The sequence below is a fragment of the Chaetodon auriga genome, chromosome 16 (genome assembly GCF_051107435.1).
Source record: "Chaetodon auriga isolate fChaAug3 chromosome 16, fChaAug3.hap1, whole genome shotgun sequence".
In the NCBI taxonomy this organism is placed as follows: Eukaryota; Metazoa; Chordata; class Actinopteri; order Chaetodontiformes; family Chaetodontidae; genus Chaetodon; species Chaetodon auriga.
In genome coordinates this window covers 10,614,485-10,641,954 of record NC_135089.1, presented here as the reverse complement: position 1 = coordinate 10,641,954, position 27,470 = coordinate 10,614,485, and the positions used below count along the sequence as shown (strand labels likewise).

Genomic DNA, 27,470 nt, shown 5'->3' with positions numbered 1-27,470 from the left:
TCATTCAGTCAATGCTGGCTGAATTTGAGAAGGCTCGCTCTGCAGCTGGCCGCAAAACTCAAGCAACAAATGAGCTTCTGCAGAAAGAATAACAGACAGCCACCAGTCTGGAGGTGAGTCCTTGACTACCTGAGCTCTGGAGACGCTGGTGCTCCTCACCATCCAACACACACAAGCTCAGCGGCTAAGATAAATAACTCACTGTCAGTGTTACCTGACAGCCTCAGCCCTGGTTGTGTAGTTTGGACACAGAGGCTTGTGTTTATTTAGCCAGAGAGCGAGTAAATGATGGCAAGAAACAGATTTTGTGAGCCTCATGCATGTGTGATCAAGTACAACAGGCTAAGATTTATTCCTCACCCCTTCTTTATTTCTCCTGAACGCATAAAAAAGCTGAGGAGCCACATCTGGAGCCTACGGGACATGCGTGAAATCATTTCTCTATTCCTGCAATTTACAGTAATGCCTTGCAGATGGTTACGTGCATGTGCATGTGCATGCGCATGTGTGTGTGTGTGTTACATCTAAAAACTCCTACAGTAGGAGTAGAGGGAGAAGGAGCCGGACACAAGGGGACTGCGTGGAGACTGCAATCAGAAAGTAAACTGCACAGAACACACAAGCATGGGTCAACAGGAACTTAAGTGTGCCTTGTCAGGAGGATACTGAAGGTGGGGGCTGGTTCAGTGCGACTGCCTCGGTGCCAGAGAGAGATCTTGTTTGTTGAATCTGTTCCTTGTTGGGAGTCTGTGCACCTTCAGCACGAGGGAGAGTGACATCACCACGAGGAGGAACCTGGCCTGGTTTCAATTATATATATTTTTCTACAATTTCTTGTCAACATGTGGAGAGAACAGAAGCTTCCGCGTAGGTCAAACTGATACAAACATTAGGGCAGTGTACACGAGAGGCTTGGAGGTTCTGGTTCATTCTGTGACATGTGGCTAAAAGTACACATCGGAGGTGACACAGTTCCTCAGAGCTATCGCCTTACTGTACCTTGTTGGGACCATGCTGACATTGAAATAGGCTGCCAGCTGCCGACGGGTAGTTTACCGCTGGTGTTAGGAAGTATTCAATAGCTTTCTCAGCTTGAGGATGACTCCGTGAATGAAGCGACCATATGTGCTGATGTACACTGCACGTACACTGTGAAGGCGAGTCTCTCATATGTCAGCTGACAGATAAGGTGTGTGAACAGATAAGATTAAGTCACAAACTGATAGATATTGACATAAACTCTTTTCTTGGCCTCTGTTTTTTAATTTATCATAAATATTACTTCATGACAAATGTTTCCCAGATCATGGATTTTAATTCAGAGGGATGCTGTGTGACCAGTTTATTTGATTTTCCAACATTAACCCTGTCAATGCAAAACGCTGAACCCCACAGCAGCTGAGCAAAACGCATACTTCAAAAAGCAAAGCTTAAGAAACAGCCTTTCAAACATCTCAGCAAATAATGAACCCAGCGACGTCTCGCGCTTAAAACAGGTCGTGCAGGTAAGCATTAAGATACAGAGCCGAAAGGAAGCCGGAATTACTCTCCCTCGCGCTCTGCCAAGCTGCAAGGTGAGTCGCTTGCTGCTCGGTGCGCGCAGCAGTGCGCTCTGCTGCGGCGCGCCTCGCCTCGCCTCGCCCCTCCCATCCCTCCGCTTAAACTCTCCTCTGTGCTCACCAATAAAGCGCTTTTTGTCCAGGGAGTGAGCACTTGAGCGCATTCCTTGACGTGGAGGTCCGTGTACCTCTCCAAGGATTTAATGAAGACCGTTTGTTAATAAGCTTAATACGTCCACAGAAACTTTTTTTTTAAAGGAGAGAGAGAAAGTGAGAGAGGGCGCACATACGGAAAACTACAAGGTCTGGAATTATATCGGCGAGCTGCTCCGTTTGGATAAAGACAGAAACGCAATTTCACTTCTTGGAAGTTCAGGGTAAGAGTTTCATGCTTTGACTAATAAAACAGCTGCAAGCATTTCATACTACTTTCGGGCTCTAACGCTTGGAACAGGATCAAGAAGCGCGTAAAGACGCGTGAGCAGTGTTATGTTGACAAACGCGTTCGGGTGGAATATGATTAACTTAAGGAACATCTTAACAGACAGACTGCGACAATTCACTGAATCTTTTTCCAGAAAAAAATAAAAACAAAAACTCAAACTCTTCATGAAGTTTATGTCGTCTTCAGAAGAAGCCACCGGCGATCAGTTCTGCACATTAAAGCTGTTTTATGAAAACTCGCTTCAAGAAAACTCACTTGAGAATAATCCAAAGACTCGCCGACTTTGTGTTCTGCTCAGCTAGAAGTTGATAATACTGTAAAAAAAAACATTTTTGGGCTTTTAAGCTACACCGTGTTACTGTAATAACAAAACATATTTAGTATTACTATAAATGCGCACAGCATCCCTGCAGAAATGCACAAAATACACTTCTACAGGAGTCACAAATCAACATGAACGCTCCAGTAATCCATTAGATGCAACAGGTTTAGTCTGCGACGCGGGCGCCTCTAATGCTTCTAATACTGACAGTAAAACAGCTCGTCTGTATTTGAGAAATGTGTGAAACGCGAGCGTGTGCGCGGAGCAGAAAGAGCCGCCGGGGCGGTAATGAGGCGGGCTGGTGTTGGACCGCAGGACGCCGTGCAGCACGCAGGGGCCGAGCCGAGTGTCTAGACCGCACCGAGCCGTGTTCACCGCATAGGACAGCTGTTTTTGGACGCACACGAGGGAACGTCCCACAGCAGAAAGTTCAGCAGGACACACGCGTTGAAATGGGGGTCAGATACTGCGAAAGTCTCCAGATTTTGCTTTTCGGCATGCGTGAGGTCAAAAGCAGATGATCTTGAAGACATCATGTATCATATCTGGAGATCAGTGGAGGGTGATATGGTCCAGGGTGGTGCATCACCAGATCATCACTGCGGCATGCTGCTGATCACAGCTGCCATTATTCAATGCTTCTTCCAATGTAACAGTATTTACAACATATGACATTTGTGGTTTTCTCATAAGAATAATTAGCAATAGTATTTTTATGGGCAGTAGTATTTTTATGGCATCTAGTATTTTTATAATCTGTACATAACGCACATATACATAGTTGATTTTTTATTCCATACCCTGTGTACTTTTTTTTTTTTATCTTGACCATTCTGGGCCACTGTTTTTGCTTTTTGTAATACTTGCTGGCTGCAACCACTTAATTTCAAAAACTATTAAGGAAATGAAGCCAAAGATGGGCAAAGAAAAGTGGCAACACCAAGCCTGACAGTCAGTGATTGATTACTTTTGTGCTGCTTAGAACAAGGACATGTCTTAGCTGTGTGGTGGCCAAGTTCCAGTATTAAGCATTATTGGTGGCACACTACAATATTAAAGACGTCTATCAATGGCTGCTACTGTTATGGGAAAAAAAATCACAATATCTGCAGTACTATTAGATTAAATGAAATATAATACTTTGATTGAACATGTGGACATGTTCCAAAGCCAGATTTGAAGTTGAACAACTCAATCATTTGATTCTTAGCTGAAGGCGGTGCAGCGGAGTGATGGATGAATGAAGCACTGGCTCGGATGTGAGGAAAGTTGCACGGAGAATTAGAAAGACATCAGTTTCCTTCAGCATGTGTGCAGCAGAGCAATGAGCGATGGGGTCAAATTCCTGACAGATTAAATCTGGAGTGACCTCCTCCACCAATAAACTAACATCCAGTAAAGTGGCATGACTCAACACGTTTCGAGCCATCTCTGCTCCAAAAAGTTCCAAAGAATTGTTGCTGCATTCGTTTTCTCCGGATAATATCATCTTATCTTTCCAAATAATATGCCAATATAAACTTTGATTGGCTGAGATAGAGCCTCGTTGTGTCCCACAGAGGGGCTACAAAACAGCTCTTTCAAACGTACTTTTAACCTTACAATTGTGCAAGTGCCTGTCCTCTGTTCCTGGGGTGATAACCACACAAACGTGATCAAACCAGGCCTCATTAAAGACATAATTCTTCTGCGGTCGTCTTACTCTAGCCTCCCTCCAGCTTTCAGTCAGATTAACATCTTTTACACTGCCCCCACAAACAGGCAAAGAAAATCGCCTAATCTTTCCTGGGGGCAAAACAGGCAATGTAAACTACTTCAATGGCCCCGCTATTAACCCCTACACCAGTGTACTGCTTGTTTGCTCACCATGTGTTTCCTCACAGGCTGTCATTACGTTATAGGAGAAGCTACTGTGTCATTGACAGTATATAATGGTGTAATTGGTTTATATTAGGCTACCAGACGCAGCAGAGCAGCCACAGGGGTCCAATTATCTGTCACTAATGTGGAGAACTTTCAGGCTACTATGCAATACAGACTGTAACACTTACAGTTCAAGAGAGCGGCTGTGCCAGACTCGTTATTTTCCATACATGGAGCTGTACAATGCCGCTTTTTGCTCCAGCGTTTCACTCTTTAAATGGCAGACTGTTGTGTTTGCACAGCCACTTGTTGAAAATGACACACTTCTCACTGCTGAGCGCGAGACTGAAAGAAGTGTGAGTGGATAAACGATGCGTACGAGGAGAAGGAGACGGTTCTTACTGCACTGACAGCATCGCAGCTTGCACAACATATGGCGACACTTTGACAATAAAATGTGCGTGCTGTTGTGCGCATTAAGTGAGACACACATGCACACTGGGAGGATTATCCCTGCCCCACGGGACATTTCTTCCCTTTAAATGTTGGTCTGTGGACAGGAAGCATGACTAAAGCGAATGAGCCCTCTGTCATAAAACCCAATTTAAACAATTAAGCACAGGGCTGCTGTCACGCCACTGTGACAGTGATGTCGAAACCGCACTACCCATCCAGGATCTGGTACCAACATTGTGTCAGATTTTCTTTTTTTAAGCAAAATCAAAGCTGGCATTTCATTATCTGTGCCAAAGAGCTCGGGAGGAAAAGAGCACTGATTTCTAAATCTGGATTATTGACAGCTGTTTTCCTTCATTTGTTGCATTGAGACGTGACTAAAAGAGCTGCTGGACACCTTACATGGGCTTGAAAATGTACTTATTAATTAACACAACACTTTACACCAAATGCTGCCTCTTTTCCTTCAAACCAGCTGAAAGCTGAGGATTTTCACATCGTGCCTCGCATCGCCAGAGCTCTGTTTTACACCAATTAGGGGCAGTGCCAGAAGCATCTTACCCTCTGCATCAGAGGGATTAGAGGGTTAAAAGTCAGGTGCTGAGGCGAGGAGGCCTGGGGAAGGGAGAAGAGGAGGGATACGGGGAGGTGGAGGCAGGAGAGGAGGACAAGAGTGGGGCACTCACACAGCAGGCAGAGAGAGGGAAGTCGACAGGGCAGAAAGTGTGTGAAAATGTGTGTGCGTTTGTTTTTCCTCAAGGACATCTGAAAGTGAGGGTGCATCACAACTGGGAAGGGGTGTGTGTGAGTGAGTGAGAGAATTCAAGGGGCGTGTGTATGCATGCATGGGGGGGGGGGGGGGGGGTGTTCCTGGTTGATAACCAAGAGCTGGAGCAGCTCTGTCGAAGAGGCATCTTAAATAAAACCCCTGGCTTCAAAGGCCTCAGTCTCACACATCAATGCTGACCCAGCGGTATGCGGAGGCAAACCCCAGCCCGTACGCCTGCCAAGCTAAATTGAAGAAGAGCTTACCGATGCAGCCAAATGATGCGTTCAGAAGAACCACTTCAAAACCTTGCATAAATATACACACACACATGCAAAGGGATCTGAGGGCTTTGGAGTGCCCCAGCTTGAGCTCAAACCCCAAATGACTGCTGTCGTCCGTGTCCACAGACGCACACATGCTCGCCGTCGTCAGATTCTTAGCAGCTCGTCTATCTGCTGAAGCTGATGACCCTCTGATTCAAAGGTGGCATGAAAGAAACTGAACTCTCAAGCTTTGCATTAAATGAAGCCCTGATATATATATTTTTTTAACGTTCTCACTCTGGTTGGAAAATCTGCTGAAAGCCAAAAATCCCCCAAATTCCAAAACCAACTCCAGTGAAGTATTCAGAGAGAGAAGCAGAGTGAGAGACAGCTGGAGAAAGAGAGAGGGAGAGGGAGAGAGAGAGAGAGGATGAGAGGGAGGATGTTCATCCCAGAAAGCCACCACAAATTGCTGCATTTCAGTGGGCCTGTAAAAAAAGAAAAACGGCTCTTAATCTAAGGTTATAATTACCTCTGGCCAGCACTGTAATTAAGAAATGAGCCTTGAACCAGAACTTACTGGGCAAAAGCAAAGCAAGGGTGCGCGCACACGCACACACATACACACATACACACATGTACCTATACTGTTTGACCAAAACCAGAAGTGGGGAAGACTGATCTCACTTTGAGAGGAAGGTCAAATATTAAACCACTGAGATGAACATTAACTCTTAACGTTGTACCGAATATGGATTGAATGATAAGACGGCAGAGTAAATTTGTGGGGTGTGTGTGTGTGTGTGTGTGTGTGTGTGTGTGTGTGTGTGCCTGTGGGGTAGTGTGTGTCCACTCGCCATCAGGTCAACAAGTGTCTGAGACGTTGTTCATCACAGAAAGCACGTCGCACGTAGAAGCCGACACGTACGCTCAGAGCCTCTCTCCTGTGTCACATCAGTCCGTGTTGGAGCCCCGTGGTCCCCTTTTGCTTAATGTCTATTTCCGTCGCAGCCAGGGACACAAATAGTGTTTTTATCTGCTGCTGTCTGCACCGTAAGAGAGCGAGCAGCAGCCAGAGAGAGAAAATCTGTGCACGCATGCGTGCAAATGCCTGCATGTGTATATCCGAGTGCCACCGGGCATCAGCCCGACTCAAATCACTCAACGCTGTGAGCGGTTGTGACAGTGTCACAAGTCACGGCTTGTCACTGGTGTCCGTATCCAACATAGAAGAGTCAAGGCAGCACACCTACAGCAAGACAAGAAGCTTTTCTCTGTTTTCTCCGTTTATCCCGCCCGTGCTCTGCAGGTTCAGGCTTTGGACTGATGTTTTGAGTTATAATTTGGACAAATTGTTGGCAGCTCTGGATGATGCCACTAAAATGCGGTTCGAACATTAACGTCAGCTTTGTTCTGCTGTGGGAGAGATTAAACCAGATGGGGAAAGAGAAAGGGAGTGACACAGGGAGAGAAAAGGAGAAACAGAGGAGGCGATGGGTGAGGCGATATTTATGTTTAACAGATGAACACAGAGGAAGAAAGAAAATTATAGTGGACAGAGAGGCTGAGGGAATGACAGAAATAGCTCCTTCAAAAGAAAATAAATATGAATGCAAACCAATAACAGTGAAAAGAGAGAATATAAGAGGTACTGGCAGGTTAAAAGATACTACCAATGATTTGGCAGTGTGCAGTCTGCACTAATTAAAGGCCAAATGTCTCTTGGAAAGACGTGGAAGAGGCAGCCTGAGCTATTAAGGCACACCAAGACGGGAATATTGTTGCTGACAGTTTTGTCTGTTTTAAAAGTGCCACAGTCATTCACGGAGCCGTGCGGTAAAGATGATTTGCATCTATTTTGGGTGTCGAGTTCCACTTTGAAAGCTAAATATTTACAGTGCAGTCAAGGGACTGTCTGAGAGGGAGACACAGTGACCTCAGGAAACTGACCACGGCGGGGCAGTGACACGCTCAGGATGGTCAGTGTCCGTCACTCGCACACGTGCATTGTTGCGTTTACCTGTGCAGAGCAGCGAAATGTGTGCAAATAACTCAAAAACATGCACCGAGCTCACACAAAAAAAACACAAAAGCTTCAGTGCAGCAGTGCAAAACACCCACTGACAGATAAACACACAGAGTGCAGCAAAGCCCTCATAGCAGGTCAGCGGGCCAAACCGAGTCCTGGACTGGGACAGGTTATTTTCAGATGTAAACACTGCACTACATGTGGAAGCGAGCGTGTCCTGCAGGGCGACTCTGGGATTTTAGACGCAAAGCAAAGCGAGGCTTCAGGTGTTACACAATCAGTTACAGCACGTGATCGGGCCCTTGTTCCTTGAGTGTTTGAGTCAGAGCTTAGGTATATGAAATATGGCTTTAAAGCGGAAACATACTGGCGCAGTGTGTCTGATGTATTCAACATGAAGAGGTGTTTTGTTAACAGTATGACTGTGCTGTACAAATGGGAGAGAGAAAGAAATGCTGTGTGCATCTCAGCTAATTATCTCCAAAACTGTTTTTTACGACCATGCCTTAAATCAATTAAATGAAAGCGAAAGAAGTCCGCCATTAGAAAGAAATGTGGGAGCTGCTCCTGGCCAAGCGTCTCCCTCTAATAAAACATCTATCAAGTGGTCACTTTGTATGTGGGCTTTCCCAAATGCAACTCATATTTATGATCCCATAAGCGCGCTCAAAAATAACATTCGATGCTAGTTAATGCTGAATTTACGCAAAGCAACAAACACACGAAGGCACGCACAAGTCGTTCTGCGGTCGCGGATAATGAGACGCTAATCATTAGAAACACAAAAAGTGTGGTCAATTTGGGCTCTGCCAGCCGCTATCACATAAAACTAAAGCTGTTTTTGGCTTTAAAAACCCGAGGGCCACTGCCACAGTGTCAGCTTCTCTTAAACCGGTGGTTCTCAGACTCTTTCTGGCATGGCCCCCCTTCAGACGCCTTAAAAAAAGTTCATGACCCCCACAGTTTTTATCAATCATTAACAATAATTGGGGAAACAGCGAATAAAAAAAGGATCCCAGTTGGAATTCAGTGAAATAACGGGCAGCAGGATAGCATCGGCCAACTCTTGTTTATTTTCCCCACATAAATCATATTCATTCAACTTTGTTTCACTCCATGTTTTTCACCTGGCCCACCCCCAGTTTGAGAACCATCATCACCATAAGCCTAACTGAGGAGAAATCAGAGACATAAATGCTTCATATTATGAGTCTTTGTCGGAAATGTCACATGAGTGACCATCGAGGCGATACCTCATTCAGCAGCTTAAAAGGGTGAAACCCAATTAATCTCGCAGATCATACCAGAAACCGTGCTATGAACACAGTACAAGCACAGATAGGAGTTGAAAGAAGCACAGGAGAGCTTAAGTCAACGCTCCACACACACACACACACACACACACACACACACACACACACACACACACACACACACACACACACACACACACACACACACACACACACAGACACTCTCGGGCCACGGCTGATGGGCTGATACCGCAGGACAAGGAGCTGACAGAGTGGAGAGTGGTCGGCCTGCATTCTTCCTCTCCCGCTCTGTCATTCTCTTGTGCCGCCACACGGCCTGGCAGCGCTCAGCACGCTCCCGCACACAGCTGGAATCCGACCAATTAACAGGGAAGAAAACTTCCTGTTTTGATTGCGGGCCATTAACGATGCATGACTGAGGGGGGTGGTGGATTCCAAATAAGTGGAGAAAAGAGCAAAAACATTGCGACATTTTTGGCTAATAGGTGCAACTGTTGTTTTCTTTCCAGGAAAGAGAAGACCTGACACCAGGAAAAGTGGAGTGAGACTACAGGAGGAAGCTTCTTCACTGGGTGAGCGAAGCGTGAAATGAAATCTGACAGATTTATTAGTAATCTGTGTCATTATGAATAAGATGTGGTCAGCTACTGTGATGCAAACATACTGTTAACATCAGGAATAGTTTTTCATCACAATACAACAGAAAAAAAAAAACAAAAGACTGTTTAGTTTAAGATATATTACACCAGCAGCGTTGTATTCTTGACACGCGTCATAATAATACACGCCTTTGAATATTTGCATCCAGAAAGCCAGACCGCACGCTGTTGGCGGTCCTTATTGTGTTAACCGTAACACCCTGCTTCCTCAATAGGGTCCTTTCACACAACTCTGAGCCTCTTAACAAGACTGGCAGGAGAACAAGAGCGGCTCTCTCAACACACACACACACACACACACACACATACACACACTGCATTTCAAATATACAATGAGGCTGTGTAGGCAGACAGAGGGAAAAGGAAACAAGAGGATGGGGGAAGTTATGGAATTTTGACTTCTCGGTACATTTACCTTGTGCCTTGTAAACATCTGCAGTGTGTGAAAGACTCATCGATCTTTTTTTTTTTTTTGTTTTTCACAGAATAATATGTAGATCTTTGAGAAAGAAGCGAATCAAGTGAACACATTTAACATGTCTGCTGATGTCCTCTGTTCTTCTTATTGTCAGTAATGACTTAATCCTACGTTACTGAGGGTGAACGTGAGCTATGTTGAGTCTATACCACACTCATCATATGTGTGAATCCTCAGCTGAAAATAGTCCCCAACAAACACACTATGGACTCTTTTTTTTGACCGTAGCATTTGCTAAAAACTAGCCCAGCTGTTTTAGGAAGTTATTGAGTATTTCTTTCTTAATGAAACTACATATTGATATTCTGTTTTAAAGATTTGTGTCTTCAGTAGGAACGAATAGGCCAAGGAGTTGCATACAGGGAAGGAAAGTAAAGGTACATATATCATCAGTTTTATCCTCTAAAAGGTACTGCACGTACGGTCAGCACAATCCTCTGAAAATGTTCTGCTGCAAAGGTTATTTTTTTGCCTGGTTTTTAAGACCTTTAAGACCCAAACTAATAATCCACCCAGGTATGTGTGCTGCGGTCCAGTTATCGTCTATCAGTGCGTCACTGGTGAAAACTGTCCCTCTGGCGCTCTGCTCTATGTTACACCCCCCCGACCCCTCATTCTCTGCCTTGCCTCATTCCTGTGTTGTGCTAGTTGTCAATGAGCTGTGACAGGGACTGCGTGGGCTTGTAAAGACGCACACATGCACAGGACAAGTCCGTAGCCTAGGGCTCTGGACGCACACCGCGCCTCTCGCTAATTGCCTTACCGATCTGCCCGCCTCTCTCCGAGCAGCCCAGTCCTCCTCAGGGAAAACAAAAGAAGAAGAGAGAGCCGGGTGGTGCCGAGCTCTTCTTCTGGGCCTGACTTTAGTTGACTTTAGGCTGTAAATTATTTGCTATGTAGGCAATGGCTCACTGTCAGGGCACACACTGGTTCTGTTTCTGCCTTAATCCTGGAGTTACACCATCAAAGCTTGTACCACACTTTGATGAATTACACCACACACTGATATGTGTGTGTGCTTTTTACCGTCTCTGCCACCACACCTAGTGCTATATTTAAGTATGTAGTCAAATATAAGTGTGGGGCAAATGTCTGGCTGTTAGCAGTGTGTGTTTTCCATTAATGTGACCTGTGGCTATGTGTGTTAAACTTCTAGACACCACAGTGACAAATGTCGTACTTAGTATAATTTTCAGTTAATAATGTTAATATTTTGACTTAAAAGCAAACATGGAAGAGCAAACAAGGGCGCTCCTGATAGTTATACACTCTAACTCTACCACACACACATGCTCACAAACCCAGTGACATCAGAACACACACACACACACACAGGTATGCATTGTTCGGTGTGTTACAGGTCAGCTCAGGAATCTACTGTACTCACTTAATGACGCGTATGAACGGATCTGAGTGCAAACAAAGTGTTCTTTATTTAGATGAATTACGATTCACTGCCACCATAACAAAGCATCATTCATTCCCTCCATCTCTGTGGCAGCCGACCAGTTCGTGTCTGTACAGTGTGTGAGTGTGACTAACCAATAGGGCACAGACATACAGACACACATGCTGCATACTGAAGGCATTGATCTGTGCTCCTTCATGAGCACACCAAGGGACCCTCTTTCTGAAGCCGTCAGGGTAAGGCCCTCTGCAAAGGACAATACCAGTTGCAAAGATCGAGTCTGCGTTGCAGTAATCTGCTGCTGAAACTTGCAAAAACAGTGGTGGTCCTTTAAAAAGCACCCCGTGGAAAAAAATGGAAACAATAGGTCTGGGGTGGTTTGAGTTTGCGTATGTTTTTAATAGACCGGCTTCACCAGGCAGATCCTGACTTACATCCTAAGCAGATCATGTTGCTAAATGCTCTGGAAATGAGAGGGAGTTCATGTTGTATTGATTTTGACGCTCCTCTAAGAAATGCCCCATGAATCGCTTCAGGCAGTTCACTGGATCGTCGCATTCAGGAGATTTATGCAATCCATTGTGTGTTCTAACAACCTGAAGGGAAAAGGAGGTTAAAGAAGTTTATTCCTCCACTTCTGTCACTACCCCCGTCCCCCTCTCTGCTCTCTCGCCTTGTTTTGATACGAGGAATCATCTGCTAGTGCACACCTGCTGCAGACAAATTGCAGAGCTCAGGGACAGTGTTGATGTCTTGATAGACTGCTGCTGACTGATGTCTTTACACTCGCTAAGATAAGATGGTAGGGCTCACGTGTTTAATTACTAAAGTATGCAGGTCAGTGTCCCAATCAAATGAGGGGTTCAAGGCTCAGAGTTGAATTCAGTATATTAGGATAAAGCAACGAAAAAGATGAAAGTGGACAATTAATTAATCAAATCAGACATGCGTCTAAATTAACGTGACACTGTGGTTTTAATATTGTGCTAAACAAGTAAACAGTTTGGTTCAGGAGGTAAACATGGGGCATCTGAGGCTGTGGAGGAGAGGCATGTCAGCGTTGGAGTCTTTGGGGGGGGGGGGGGGGGGGGGTTTACCAGCCATGGCAGCAGTTTCACAATAAATTCCTTTGTGACATCCTAATCAGCATCAGTCATCTACATTTCACATTTATCTTGTGTGTAGCACATATCTGAGGTGTTTTTGTTTTTTTTTTTTAAATCACAGGGAAAAGCCTGCAGGGCAGAACGACTAGAAAAATTACAAACGGTAACTCTTAGAAAAGGAGGGGGTGTGGGGTTTGGGGGCCTGAAAAACAGGTAGCACAGCACGATGCCTGCCTTTAAGTGCAGGTTGTGGTACAGAAGCAAATGAGGGAAGTTCCACTTGAGCCAGAGTTCCTATAAGTATACAACATTATTTATGTAATGTCACTGACAACTGAATATGCACATGACTCCGTCTTAAAGTTCCTCTCCTGGCATTTATTAACCCCCTGCAGCACGAGCACCCCTGCTCACCGAACACACAAACCTCTGCTGGTTTTCTGTTAGGCTAGCTCCTGTACGCAGTGGTGGATAAGAGTAATTCAGTCATTTTCAATATAGCGGACCTTTAATTTCCAGTCATACTCAATCCATGACAACAGGGATACTTCACACGAGTAGCCATGAACAACCAGTAAATCACTCATTTATCAGTCAATTCATCAATACATCACTTGCTTCCTTCCCAACATAGCAACTTTCACATCTTGCAACTAAATCTCAAACAAAGACGAGGTGCTAAGTCTCTTTCCTGCTCTGCTCAGTGACACATTGCTGCATGTGGAAAGACTAAAAGCTCCACGCAGAGTAAAGGTGAAACACTGTCCTGTGCTACTGAGGTCTCCTCCAAGTCGACAAGTGTCTGAACTGCATTTTAACAGCGCAAACAAGTTCATGTTTACCTGTCGGCACTAGCATTGTAACAGGTTTCTGTTTGCCACCCCATTACTTTAGCCTTGAGCTCTTGCAACACTTTGACAGCTACATAGCTGCTTCAGAGCTACACAGGCCCTGCGGGGTTGTTGTGACAGGTGGAGGAGACGTGCCTCCATCAGATTCCAGTCATACTCTTGCCAGCTACATGAACAAACCTGAGAGAGAGGAAAGAGGTGAGCGAAGGGAACGGCGGGGCGAGAAGGTGAAGATGTTGCAAATACTTGAGTGAAGTGTCAGAGATGAGCGTCGCCTGTTAGTTGGCCAACGCGCAGCTGTACACAGTGCGTGGGTGTAGCTGCATGCGCGCACATTTAATGTAAGAGTACTGACAGAAATGCAGTCGAACTACAAGTAGCCAAAGAGTAAGAGGAAAGATGATCCGGACAGAGGAGGCAGGCAGGCAGGCAGATGGATAATTTGTGAGTGTTTCCTCAGTGAGTGCGTGTGACATTGTTTGTCAAACAAGGATAGTCAGCCTGCCAGTCAGCGCGCCTGCCTGCCGCCTGACTCACACACCCTCTGATTTAGCCGAGCGCCAATTTGAACTCTTACACAGTGCTGTTGCAACAAAGCACAAAGGTAAAAACACTGTCAACATCCAGTGTGGTCCCTCTCTTGATCTTTTGTACAAATAAGCCCGACAGCATACGTCAGTCAGTAATTGCGGCTCTCTTTCCACAGTTTTCGGAGCTTTACGGAGCTTTTTATCGTGCATTGTTGTTTGGCTGACTCTACCAGGGTTGGTAAATAAGTCCTGAAAATGAGAGACAGACTCCAGGCCAGGTGACAAACTAGCACTGTAGCCATGTTGGACCTGGAACGCATGTCTGCGGGGTAGGCAGAGTGTCTGAGTGTCCTCATTACACCGGGCTTGTGGCTGACTGATAAAACTGGTCCATCCAGCCAGTTCTAACCGCAAGCGCACATGCAGCACAAACATTTCCCTGGCCCCGCTCCAGGCACAGTCCTTTCAGGTGTTTTCGAAGGAGTCTTTTTGAGACGCTGCCTGAGACCAGTTCGTTTTGTCGCAATCTGGAGAACAAAGCTCTGGACAACACTGCTCCCAGGGTCAGTGAGCCAGATAGTACAATAAAGTTTGGATTCTAGGCAGAGGCGTGAATAGTCGTGCACAGGATGTGAAGGCACAAGCCAAAACCTGGAGAGAGCCCAGTTTTGTCGTATTTACCGTTTCCTGGTGATTTAGTGCTTTTGGACTCATCTGACTGCAACTACTGCAGTGGTGTGGTTTGCTGCTATGTTTGAGAGCAAATGAAAGATGAACAAAGAAAGCCAGCAAGAGAGCGAGTAAGGGATAGTAGGAAAGACAGAAAGGTGTTTGTGTTTCTATGCCACTTGGCTGTGACTGATTCAAGCCAGGTCAAAGATGGACACAGCAGAGTGGTGAGGTCATACTGTTCAGGTCACTGATAGGATGGATGGGATTTTTACACGAGGCGCAAGGCTGACAAAAGCTGTAGGTTCGAACACCACGGAGAAATAAGAAAACAGATGAAAGTCCAGGTTGCCTGTGCTTCCCTCAAATCCTTTATGTCTGCGTAACACCAGAGTCCTGTGGCGAAGGTCTCAAACAGAGTATTTTGTGTGTGCCTATGAAAGAAATGCGACAGTGACCTCAATGACTAACTGTCCCAAGAGGTCACAGGGCAGGGCGCTCTGATGAAAGATGTGTGTCAGTGTTGAGACATCGCTCGCCAGGCGAAACAAGAGGACACTGTGTGTAAACGGAGACAGAGAAGAGAGAGTCCGCCACAGCCAGCGCGTCCTGTGGCTCCCCTCATGTGTGCCTTTATGAAAACAAAATCAAGTCTAGCATCTACAGCACCATCCGTCATATCCTTCAGTAATAAAACAAAAGGAAATGGTCCACATTTCCTTTTGGAACGCGTAGCGCCTGACCTCTATGCTCGAAAGCTCAGAGGAGGCAGAGCCAGACTACAGACATGCTGTAGCAGAGTCCCAGTTCTGGTCTCGTTTGGCTGCCCGGCCGCCCACCTCTGCCTGCTTCCGTTCCCCTCCCGCCTTCTCGCTCCTCTGAGGCAGGAGTGCGCAGCCGGCTAAGGCTGGAGCTTTGGCGCGGGTCGCATCATTTACTCAGACACACTCCGGAGGTTTTGGGTTTCATGTTGCCCCGGAGGAGCGGAGAAAGCACCTGTTGTGGAGACGAGGACCAGCAAGCTTCAGGTGTGTGTGTGTGTGTGTGTGTGTAACCGGAGCTGGGTGTGTGCCCGTGTCAAACAGGGCCTGTTATCTGTGTAGTCTGGGACACAGTTACAACAGAGGACACAGAATACTGAGCAGCAGTGGAAACACTAATCTAGAGCCTGACCTCTGACCTCAAGGAGTCGCTCTCCGCCTCACTGCTTCATGGGCTTTGTTGTCCTTTGGACTGATGCTATCTGAAACAAATGTCCAGCTTTCAACTTTCTTTTTTTTTCTCTCTTGTGTGTCAATATTTTAAAATCAAACATATCTCTTTAGCACATGACAATGTAACTACTGACTTTGACCTCCAAATTAAACACTGAGTTGCCCTGTATCCTTCTATAGTGCAGCAAATATTGACTGTTTTTGTGAGTTTTACTATTCCACTACCCTCCCACTCACCCCTGCACTGTATATTATGCTCTCTTTCAAGTCCTCCAGCTGCAGATACTAATGGTGCTGCTTCATACTGTCCTTAGAAGCAGACCCGGTCAAAACCATAAATCCTGAGATGAATAGGCTGCCCTTCACACCCATAATAAGGTGCTTCGCAACTCATTTATATGTGCATGGTACACAGAGCATAGAATGAGAGAGGCATAAAAAAAGTGAAGATTGTAACTCAGAGGCAGGCTGACAGGAACCTGCCTGTTGGTTAAGTGGTTGGTTGTGTTAATTAAAACAACAATCCTTTGACATCAGTCAGCGCAGGCAGAGCAGATGCACGATGGATGTGACTATTACAGGGTTTTTTTCTTGTGGTCAGGCTGAAATCAGTTGGAAAGCTTTGTTTGTGCAGCGCATTGTAAAATTACTACAGTCCGTAATCCCCCTTTATACCACTACAAAGCATAACAATGATATTGTGGCTTCAAGATGAGTATTTGCAGTGACAGATATAGTAAAACTATCATCATTCTCTCGTTCCACATGTCCTCCTCTCCCCTGTCTGTGTTTGTATTCTGCCTGCTTGATGGACCTTGATGCAGATGCAGTGTGACTGTTTTAAAGCACATTTTGGAATATTGCCTCTCTTTTTAGCCACTGCTGGCATTACATATGTTTTACATAGCTGAGCTTTGATCTTCGGACACCTAATCTGTTGTTTAATCTGAGCATTTTAGCAATATCTGAGCTATCTAAAATAGACAGATGGAGCTTACCTTGATGGTACATTAGTGCAAAAGAAAACATCCATTAGCATATAAAACATATTTTAAGAAAATAAATCTACTTTCCTAATGTTTCCAAAACCCCCGAGCACCCCAAGGGCCCCTAGATGTTTCCATTTAGTGGCTCTTTCTTTTTTAATCCTCGTGCCTTCATCTCCAAACATGCCTTCCTTTTTGATCCATACATATTTTCTTTGCTTATCTACGCTGTAATATAGTTTGTCTAACAGGTAGAACCAGCAATGAAAGACTGCAGATCAGAGATTCATCAGCTCATGCCATAAACAATAAAATACTTCACTGCATTACATGCATACCAACTGACTCACATTAACATAGCTGACATTTTGAAAATCATAGCTGTGCTGCGTCTTTCTGTCTGCACAAACATGCTCTTTTCTCTCCTGTGCTACCCATTAAGGAATCTTATACAACTCTTGTTCCCCCTTCCCAATTCTCTCTTGACCCCTTTGTCATGTTGACCGATAACCTCACTGGATTAACAGGGTCCAGCTGTGGCAAGGACATCGCCAGTGTGTCTCTGGGTGCCTAAGTTATCATTTACAACCTATGTGAATTTATGTCAGTGTGCTACTGTAGTAAATCTACTCAAGGAGCTGCTATTGTAATATATTTCAGTAGTGCATCCCAGTGAAGTGACCTACCACTCTGTAGATCATACGCTAATACAAATACCACAAGTGTTGTTCCTTTAATATATAAAGAACCGAAGGGGCCTCTTTAACGGGAGTATGCACTCTTTAGTGTGCAGCCTTGTCCCCTTACTGTGACTTGGCATGCTGCCCCCCATAGTCCCCGGCCCAGCCTTGTATTATGCAAGTGCACAGTGACCTGCGACTCCTGCACACACATACCACAGTTTTCTACCCCCCTCTTGTACCCTTCATTGCCCCTCAGAGTTGGCCTTCAGCTCTGAAGATAAGGGCTCTTGACGCTTGGCCTGCCGGGATTTAATTGCTGAAGCCCACTTCACCCTCCCAAAGCCAGGTCTTATCCACCTCTCCACCCCGGCGCCCCTGCTGACAGAAACCTGCTTTTGTCTCCGCCGTTCCCCCTGCGTGTGTTTTCTTTTCCTCCTCATCTTGAATAGAAAGAAAAAGCGGGATAAGAAGTGAGCTGAGGGAGAGGAGGAAAAAATGCTTTTCTTGCTTTTGCCTCTTCGAATTCTCTCTTTAATTTTTCTTTTCAAGGAGCTGACTGTGTATTTCACTTAGCGTCGTGCAAAAGGCGCTCACACGCTTTTTCCTTTGTGTTTGCTCTGTATTGTTTCTGGCCCTCAGCTGATTCCACGTATTCATCAGCCAACACGTTTTATTCTAATACAACCCACAAACCTAGACTCAAGCATAAAGAAAACACAGATGTAAGAACAATCGTTATATAACAATCCTGGTCACAGAGATGTTTGGACTCCCATTCATATAAGCAGCACCATCATTCATCCAACCCATCGTCGGTTTATAAACCAAGAAAGACTCCTTGTTAATCTCTAAATGCCAAGCCAATGACACAGACAAGCTTGCTTTTTCAAACTCAGCTGCTGCCTGTCTCAGGAATGTCTCAACAAGCGCGCAGGGGAGAGAAAAGGAAATTACAACTCAAGAGAGCAGGAGGAAGGCAGAAGGGGAGGGGGGGCATTCCGTCTTGCTCAGGATGACAAAGCTGTCTTTCTACTATCTCCGGGCCCTCCACCTGCATTCACTTCAAAACACTCAAGTTAAAGCCACACAGCCAGGAGCCACTCAGCCCCACGGTACGCCGTGCATCCATACTGTCGTGACGCCACAACTGCGCCTTATCTTATCCCACTGATAAGACCTGCACAAGTCACTCGTATCCATAAAGAAAGAAAACAGGAGAATCCAACCTATCAAGCTATGGTTTATCTGGGATCCCCACCTCCCACTCCACCACAGTTTCTCCTCCACTGGGTTATCAGATGTGCCTGGCCCAGTTTGGAATGAGGCACACTCAAATAAACATTCTGCCCCAGGGAGCTACAGTAGAGTCACCACGTCGAGTTTCTTGGAAAAATATTCTCAGTTTTATCTGCATAGCTCCCTCTCCTCTCACGGCTGCCTTGATGTTGTTGTATGTTCTGGCACTGGACCCTCGTACCCCGTCTCAGGCCCTGATACAATGTACCAAAGTCAGGTTTCCATCTCCGGAAGGAATTCTTGTCCAAAAATCCAATCTCATTCCTTCTCCGGAAAGAATGAGATTGGATTTTTGGACAACTTCAGACACATATGATACTTCTCTCACACAAACACTGGAGTGCATGCAGAGTTTGTTCTGAACAGAGAGCCTTTAATGTAAAGAATGTGTGTGTACACCCTCTTTGGCACACACACACATGCTGTATCCTGCACTGAAACTGAAAGGCATCACCCCACACACAGTGACGATATGAAAACCTGTGACCATCTGCATTCGCTCCAGCTGTTGCTTGATTCTCCCTATCCTCTTCATCTCCTGTTTATCCTCCCAAATCCTTTTGTTTTCCCTTCATCTGTACACACACGCAGCACGGCACCCACACTTTCCTTCTTTTCCCTCCATTTGCACCTCCATCATTTTGGAACCCTATCCTGAAGCCGGCCCCCTTCTCTGTGACTATCTGAAAATGTTCCGTCCATCCTATGAACTCTCGTCTCCAGCCATTATTGATCACTACAATTAAAACATTTTATTTCCAACAGGAGCAAATAAAATGTGACTTGCTTTGGACGTCTCCCCAGCCACTGAGGTGTGATACAAAAAGTCTTTACAACTGTGTACATTTAATTAGTCACCTGTTAAATCAAATTCCCCCAGGCACTGTGTAAATTATGGGATAACTGCAACCCTCACCTGTGCTGCCCACTGAGTTACAGCCAACAGCAAACTATCACCATCAGATGTTATCTGTTACTTTCTGGACAAGATTTTCCATAAACAGTTACAGTACTAAGCGGGTCCAGCTTTTCTGCATGGCTGCCAAAATTTAAATAATTTTTCTATTTCTGCTGTTAGCAGGTGTTGACTCTAAAAACCAGCTGGCCGCTGTGTTCAACCAAGGCTTGAGGTTTGAGCAGGGTCATTTTGCTGGCATCTGGAGGCAGAGAGTAACATTTCTGCCATGTCTGAACGAGTTATCGGGATAATAAGAGGAGCATGTTGGCAGTGGGGCTCAAGCGAATGCCATGATGGCTTTTAGTTTATATACTGGAGAAGGAAAATAAGAGATCTTCTTTCCAAGCAGGCTGCAATTCGAAGCAGGAGCGGAAAGAAAAGTATGCTGAAAGAGAAGGAAAATAAATGCTATAGCTGCGGTCTGATAAGATGATACTGGACCTTCCTCCGCCTCTCTAATGCACCCCCTCGAAAACCTTGATCTCCTCTACTCTTTTTTAGAAAGAGAATGAATAAACAGGCAAAGTGAAAGGAGAGACAAGTAAAATAATTTTAAAAAATCAGAACTTATTCAAGTGGGCAGCAGCCCTGACGCTATTGTAACGTGTACCTGACTTAAGTAGATGTTGGTGGCATTGACACCTATAAGAAAAAGCAGCTTTGCTTCTACAGGCTGCTCTGATGTCTCTGTATCTAATAGACATTGTGCATACTTTACAAGGAAGATATATTAATGCTGTAACCATCGGAGCAAAAGAATAGAGTTTCAAGATAGAAAAGGAAATGAGAAAAATAACATGTCCTAAGCAATTTTTTTTTTAATGTTACTGGTGTCATGGGCCACAATCTTAGGTAAGCAGTGTGAGAACAGAATGTTCTTGGTGTGTGTGTGTGTGTGCTCCATCTGTGTTAAACTGAAAGTCACACGTTTTTGGCTTCTCATTCAGGTATTTGTGCAGTGCAGACATCAACAATTTCGCCATTTAAGGCCCTAAAATAATCTCCCTCAGGCATTCGAGTCTACCAACATCCCGTACTTGTAGGTGTCATAAATCATAAAGCAAGCTTTAAGAGATATCAACCACTCCCTGTTATCATACCAAATCAATAAATGTAAATCATAATAAAAGTAAGTGCAGGACACTGGGGGATTATGAGTGTATTTGAGCAAATCAGGCAAGAGTGTCACAGTTTAAGAACAAAAAATTGTTACATATAGACTCCCTAAAGAATAAAAGACAGGATAGAAAGATGTCAAAAGGAGAGAAATGGTCAGCTGATAGAGATGTTGGCTTGTCACCCAAGGCCATCTCACTCAGTAGCGCAGGATGATAAACTGCCACACAGACTCTTGTCAGCTACTAGTTTCTTCATCTCCACTCATTGTTCACTCCTTTCCATCATCTCTTCCCTCTTTTTCCTTTCAGTTACTGTGTCAACGCTCCATCAGGGTGTTTGTTTTATAAGCCTTTGGCTTTGGCGAAATGAGCTTAAATCACAGTTTGTTATCTTCCTGATGATCTGCTCTCTTCTGTGTCTCTGTATTTCATATTTTTTCCAGTTTCAGAGACACTTACCTGGCAAGTAGCCCTGGCTTTCAGCCTGCATACTGACAACATAGACAGTGTGTGTTATTTATATTATATCTATAGTCAGGGAAGCAGCTCCACGCAATCAGTGAAGCTCCTCTCCAAGTTTAAAACGGCACAAAGGAAATCATCCACAGATGCGTGGCCACGTGCAGCGACATACAGCCACACAAAGTTGACATGGTATGGTCATCTGAAACTGGAGAGCCCAGAGCAGTGTTTATGGTGAATCATTCAGGGGGCGTATGTGAGGCTTTTCACTGTTTCAGTGAGTCTTGAAAGACAGAAAACCATTCAAAGTCACTCTGTGTTTTCACTTTGATACATCATCTCAGAAACAAAACAAATTAGACTTGTTCATTGCTGCTGTGCGTCTGTGTGTTTCATAGGCTGTGGAGTCTGTCATAAACATAGGGAGAACAGTTAACTATGACCCTACTATAACCACAGAGTGTGTGCAGGACAGTAAATAGCAGCGGGTGGCAGCTTACAAATACATCCCTTTTGGTTACAAACATCAACACTTATATTATCATATATATTATATGCACGTGTGACTGGGCACATGCACATACACACACAAAGCCATCTGTAGGTTCATTAGAGAAGGAAACAATGGTTTTGTCATCGCACAGTACTATCGATTACACAGATCATTGCAGGCAGACTGTGGCACTTCTTTAGCCAGAAAAGTGTGGCAAGATGCCACGAGTATAGCAGAAAACCTCTGAAACCTGACAGCTACAGCCCTATTGTTTGAGACCTTGTGACAAAAGACTGCCTTTGATCACTGGCTGTGCATAGTTAAACCTTTGATAGTAATCTCACTCTATGAAGCACATTAAAGAAGCACAGTGAATCAATAGCTGACCTTCACTGGCATGGAAACGAGACTATACAGGGAAATATGCTTTGTAAAATAAATTCAACATTGTGCTGTATCAGCATTTACTGTATATTTCTCTGATTATGCAGGTCATTGACAGTTTATATGTTCTCTTTTTTAGGCTGAGCATGGAGAGAGAAAGAATCTACACCATGAAGGTCTTTCTCACTCCACTGATGCCCTTTCTGCTCATTCTCATCCTTCCTGATGGCACCTTGTCCAACGATTGCCCAAAGGACTGTTCGTGTTCCACACCAGAATCCATTTTATGTTTCCTGAGACGCTCCTCTACCATTCCAAAGGGAGTGCCCACATCCACAAAAAGCCTTTACCTCTTTTCCAATGGCATTGAGGGCTTGACAGCTGAGGACTTTGATGGTCTGGAGAACCTGGAAATGCTGGACCTCAGTCAAAACAAACTGACTGAACTTCCTGAAAGGGTGTTTGAACATTTGACCTCTTTGAGAAACTTAGACTTGTCATCCAACCAGATCACCCACATCTCAGAGGAATGCTTCCAGGGTATGGCACTGCTTGAGCGCCTTTATTTGTATAGTAACATTATTGAGACCATCGACCCTGCCGCCTTTAATGGTTTGGAGAACCTGTTGGAACTCAAACTACAGAGGAACCATTTGACATCCCTGCCTGCTCTCTCAATGCCCCAACTCCTGCTACTGGACCTTCGTTTTAATGCCTTACCTACCTTGGGTCCTTCAGACCTCCAGACCCCAAACCTAGAGTCGCTGAAATTGGGTGGTGTGGGGCTGACTAGCCTGAACAAGGAGCTCATAAGTAGTCTAAAGAACCTCCATGAACTCGACATCTCAGGAAACCACCTTGATTCTTTCCCTTCAGTGCTAAAGGAGACCCAGGGGCTGATTCACCTCAGCCTGGCTGGGAACCCAATGGGTCCTCTTAAAGTTGAGGACCTTCAGAGCCTTGGAGAACTACAGGAGTTGGACATTAGCAGCCTCAGTCTGCAGGGTCTTCCTGATGAGTTCTCCCAGCTTTTACCCCACCTCAGAAAGCTCACAATAGCAGAGAACCCCTTCAACTGCCTCTGCACTTTAGCGTGGTTCCCAAGATGGCTGAGAGCCCAGAGTATCACCCTGGAGAGAACAGAGGAGACACGCTGTCATTTCCCACCTATCAATGCTGGAAAAGTATTGGAAAGACTGGACCACAAGGATTTTGGCTGTCCTACCACAACTACAGTCACCACTACTACTGTCAAAACTACTACTACCCAGCCTGTTCCTGTCACTACCTTACCAAGTACTACTAGAGCTATTCCAGTCACCAGGGCCAGTGACAACCCCAGAGACAAAGGTAATGACTCTCTTCTGCCCCCTGTCCCTGCATCCCCAAGTAGCAGCAGCAAAGAGGATCTAGGCGAGGAGCATCGTTTCTGTCCCTCTCACACCTGTCTGAATGGGGGTACTTGTCGCTTAGACCAGCATGGTCAGGTAGAGTGTACCTGTCCACATGGCACCTCTGGCATGTATTGTGAAGTCCAAAACCATCGCCCAGCATCACCACCTGGAGATGAAATGCCCATGGTAACTGCTACTGTAGATACACCAGACATCAGCTCACATCAGGCAACCGCAACCTCAATCCTGCTGGACCTCCACCGCTACATTGAAATGCGGCCTTACATCCGTGGAATACGCCTAACCTACCGCAATCTCTCTGGGCCAGACCGCAGGCCCATTCAACTCAGCCTACCAGCATCATTCCCAGAGTACAGACTCAGAGGCCTGAAGCCCAACTCCACCTACACCGTATGTGCCAGTCCACTAGGTGCTCCTAGTGGCACAGACAGTGTCTGCACTGAGGCCCAAACTGCAGCTGAAAGTGTCAGGGGCACCGATACACTGTCTGGCGACCAGAGGTTGACCACTATGCTGGTGCCTGCGATTGCCATCTTGCTACTGCTGGTACTGATAGCAATAGCAGTGGGAGTGGTATGCTATCTTCGCAGGAAGAGGGCCAAGGGTCACCTGGACCTAGACTGTGAGCCCTCTCAGTTAGAGTTAGATGGAGTTAAGACTAGCTTGGACAATGGAGCACTGCCTCAAAAACAGCCCCAACTTACGATCCCTGAACCTGCTGTGCAGAATGGCAATCTGGAATATGAGGTTTTGCTACTACAGGATCACTGTACATCAAATAACAATATGTCTTCACACAAGCCGTCCTACTTTTGACACCTGGCTTTGGCTACTCAGACATAAAGGAGGATTTTAATTCTTCAGCTCTGTTTTCCTCATTGATGAAATACAGAGAGCAGCAACTGATGTTGTGAAAAAGGAGGACATCGTATCAGCCAGCCAACCAGCAAAGGAGAAACTGGACATGTATTTAACTCAATGTCTCCAGCTGTCTAAGCAGACGTTAAACAAGTTCAGAAACATTTGTTTGAACTTTAAAAAACATTGAAAGTGCCTCTTCTCCATTTACATGCGGCATCCTGCTTTAATAATATTTCCTCATTCACATTGCTGGACTGGCAACCTATCAGCTCCCATGCTATGATGCTCGGACTGATGGTAATTGCCATTGGCTGAAACCTGGGGTTAAGGGACATTGTGACCTCATGCCCTCCTTTAGCTGTTCATAAAGGAGAGTGCACTGAAATGGGGCTGTGCTGCCTTTTCCCCATCACAACAGCCCACCTAAACACTATCAGCAAGCGTTTGCTGCATGCTGCAACTCCTCAGTACTACCCCAAAGGGATCAGTGCTTGCTGTGAATGATCTTTAAGACACCAAATGAAGTTGTGCAGAGAAAATAGCTGATGCTTGTATTGCTTTATTTGGCTCTAAAACGCTAGTGATTTTTTTGTATGTATGTTTTTTTTATACCTGAGTCTTTGTTATTTTTTATTGTGCAACATTGTGACTGTTAACAGCCCTCTATACCCCCAACCCCACCCCTCCACCTCTTGTGACTAACAGACAAAACAGCAGATTAAAATCTTTGAAGATTAAAACTCGTTTGGTACCAGCAAAGTCAATCAAAGGGCTTTGCCCCCACAATGTCAGACAGTCTAAGTAGATGTGAGTCTGGACAGACTCAAGACTAAATCCCCCTTCTTGATTCTGAAGTCCTCAGCCTGCTTTACCATCACAAAGGGAGAAGGTAAGAGGTACAGAGGGAAGCAGTTGACTGAACCCCTTCTGTTTCAGTGCTGCACTGAGGTTCAACCAGTTTAGATCTTGCATTAATTACAGGAAGCATTCACGTGACTATACCACAGCAAAAGAGAACTTAAGAGATTTTATTTATTATTTATATACCCTGCAAGGAAAACTTTTATCTCTCAACCACAACTCACATACAACACACGACTTGGCGTGGCCCACAACAGGCAAAGCAAATTGTGGTTGTGTGTTCTGTTTCCCTTGAGTTAAAATAGCCTGCTCAGCGCAATGCTGTGCACAATCTCTCCTTGGCAAGGAGGGTCACAGTTTTGCTCACTTGCACCTAACCAGACTACGGAAAGCCCAGATGCACAGCACAGCAGACTTAACAGTGTTTCTATTTCTCTGTAGGCGACAATGAGACTTGCAAAGTGGGAGATCCATTGTATGGTGGTTATTGCAGACACAGAGTGCTGAGATCCAAATCTGTAAATATAGGGTGAAGAAGGACTCAAAGTAACTTTGTATTTGTGTGTGTGTGTGTGTGTGACTGTGTGTGAGAGAGTGTGTGTGTGTATCTGTAGATCTGTCAACCAGTGATAATGCAAGTACATGCTCCATCTTGTGCAAAGACCTGCAGACATCAAGTTACTATCAGTTACTCCCTCTCTGTGCCCGCATGTCTAGGAGTACATTAAGCCCCAAACAACTCTACCTATAGGCAAACACACCAAAGACACATCTGTGAATGTCTGAAAAGTTACCTACCTACCTACAGTATTCCCAGCGCACACTTAACCGTTCCATGCTAACAGAAAGCCTTGACAACACACACAAAAAACAATCAAGCAATGCAACTGGAATATTTGTCTGTAAAATAGAGTACATTGAAGATAACCAAAAGCATTTTCAATGTGATTGTTCATTTTTCCCTGTTTATTTTGGGAAGCTCCTTGTTGTAATTTGTTGCTTTTTTAAAAAAAAAAAATTCTGTGAACTTATTTGTACAAATGGAAAAGTGATATTATCATTAAATGAATATCCAAAAATAAAAGGGCCAAGATGTCTTTTGTTGTAGTTTCCCTCTTTTGCTTGTATGAGGAAGGATTAGATTGACAAGCAAAGGAGGGATTGTTTAACTTCCCACTCTTTTAAGCCATCACTCAACAGGGTGAGGGGAGAGATCACGGGGGGGGGGAGTCCAGCAAAGAAGAGGAGAAGAGAACAAAGGGATAAGTACAGGTATAATTATGCTGGATTTACAATCACCCACACAATAGTCTGTGTGTGTTTTGTGTATTTGTGCAAATTAATTTTAATAGTGGCACAGTTCCAAACACCCACATAGACATTAATGTGAGTGTATTACCCTTTAATGTCATTACAGCATAACAAGACTGAAAGTGCTATGAGAGGCTGTGCTTTGAGCTGAATGCTAACGTCAGCATGCTAACATGATCACAATGACAATGCTAGCATGTTGATATCAATCAGATGTAGTCATTACACCGTGTTCACCATCTTAATTTACCATGCCAGCAAGCTTACAGTTGATAATTTGCGATCAACACAAAGTGGACCATGACAGTCTGCACAAACTTTTAATGGCAATCCACCATCATTATTTCAGTCTGGACCAAAGCGATGGATCGACCGACAGACCGATTCCATTAGCATGGCTAAAAAGTGTTAAATGAGTTAAAATCCAAGGTGATGTGATTAATAACAAAGCCTGAGATCCTCGTTGCTGCTTTCAACAGTGCACCACCACCCAAATTTTTTATAGGAACGTTTAATGTGTGCTTTCAGTGGGCGAGAGGTCTTGGAATGCTTCCTTACCAGCAGTGAGCTGGAGGCAAAATGGAAATAAAGATTATGATTGAAACCACTCAGGTTAAGGTCACAAATACATTTAACCATTGTGAATGACTCACTGGTCTAAGCCTAATGGGTGAGCATTGTTTGCAAACCCACACAATAAACAGGCTGACCACCCATGTGTTTTATAGGTAAGATGCTGGTAGGGGA

At 44.9% G+C, this 27,470-nt stretch overlaps 2 protein-coding genes across 2 annotated transcripts in view; one reads left to right on the top strand and one right to left on the bottom strand.

Annotated features, from left to right (window-relative positions):
• coro7 (coronin 7) overlaps positions 1-27,470 on the bottom strand; it is a 103,981-nt gene that overhangs the window by 26,526 nt on the left and 49,985 nt on the right. The gene's annotated exons all lie outside the window — the stretch shown is intronic.
• vasnb (vasorin b) lies at positions 1,877-24,633 on the top strand. Its single transcript, XM_076753183.1, has 3 exons — positions 1,877-1,936; positions 9,490-9,552; positions 22,415-24,633. The coding sequence occupies exon 3, from the start codon at positions 22,422-22,424 to the stop codon at positions 24,504-24,506; it is 2,085 nt and encodes a 694-aa protein (XP_076609298.1). The 5' UTR covers positions 1,877-1,936; positions 9,490-9,552; positions 22,415-22,421; the 3' UTR covers positions 24,507-24,633.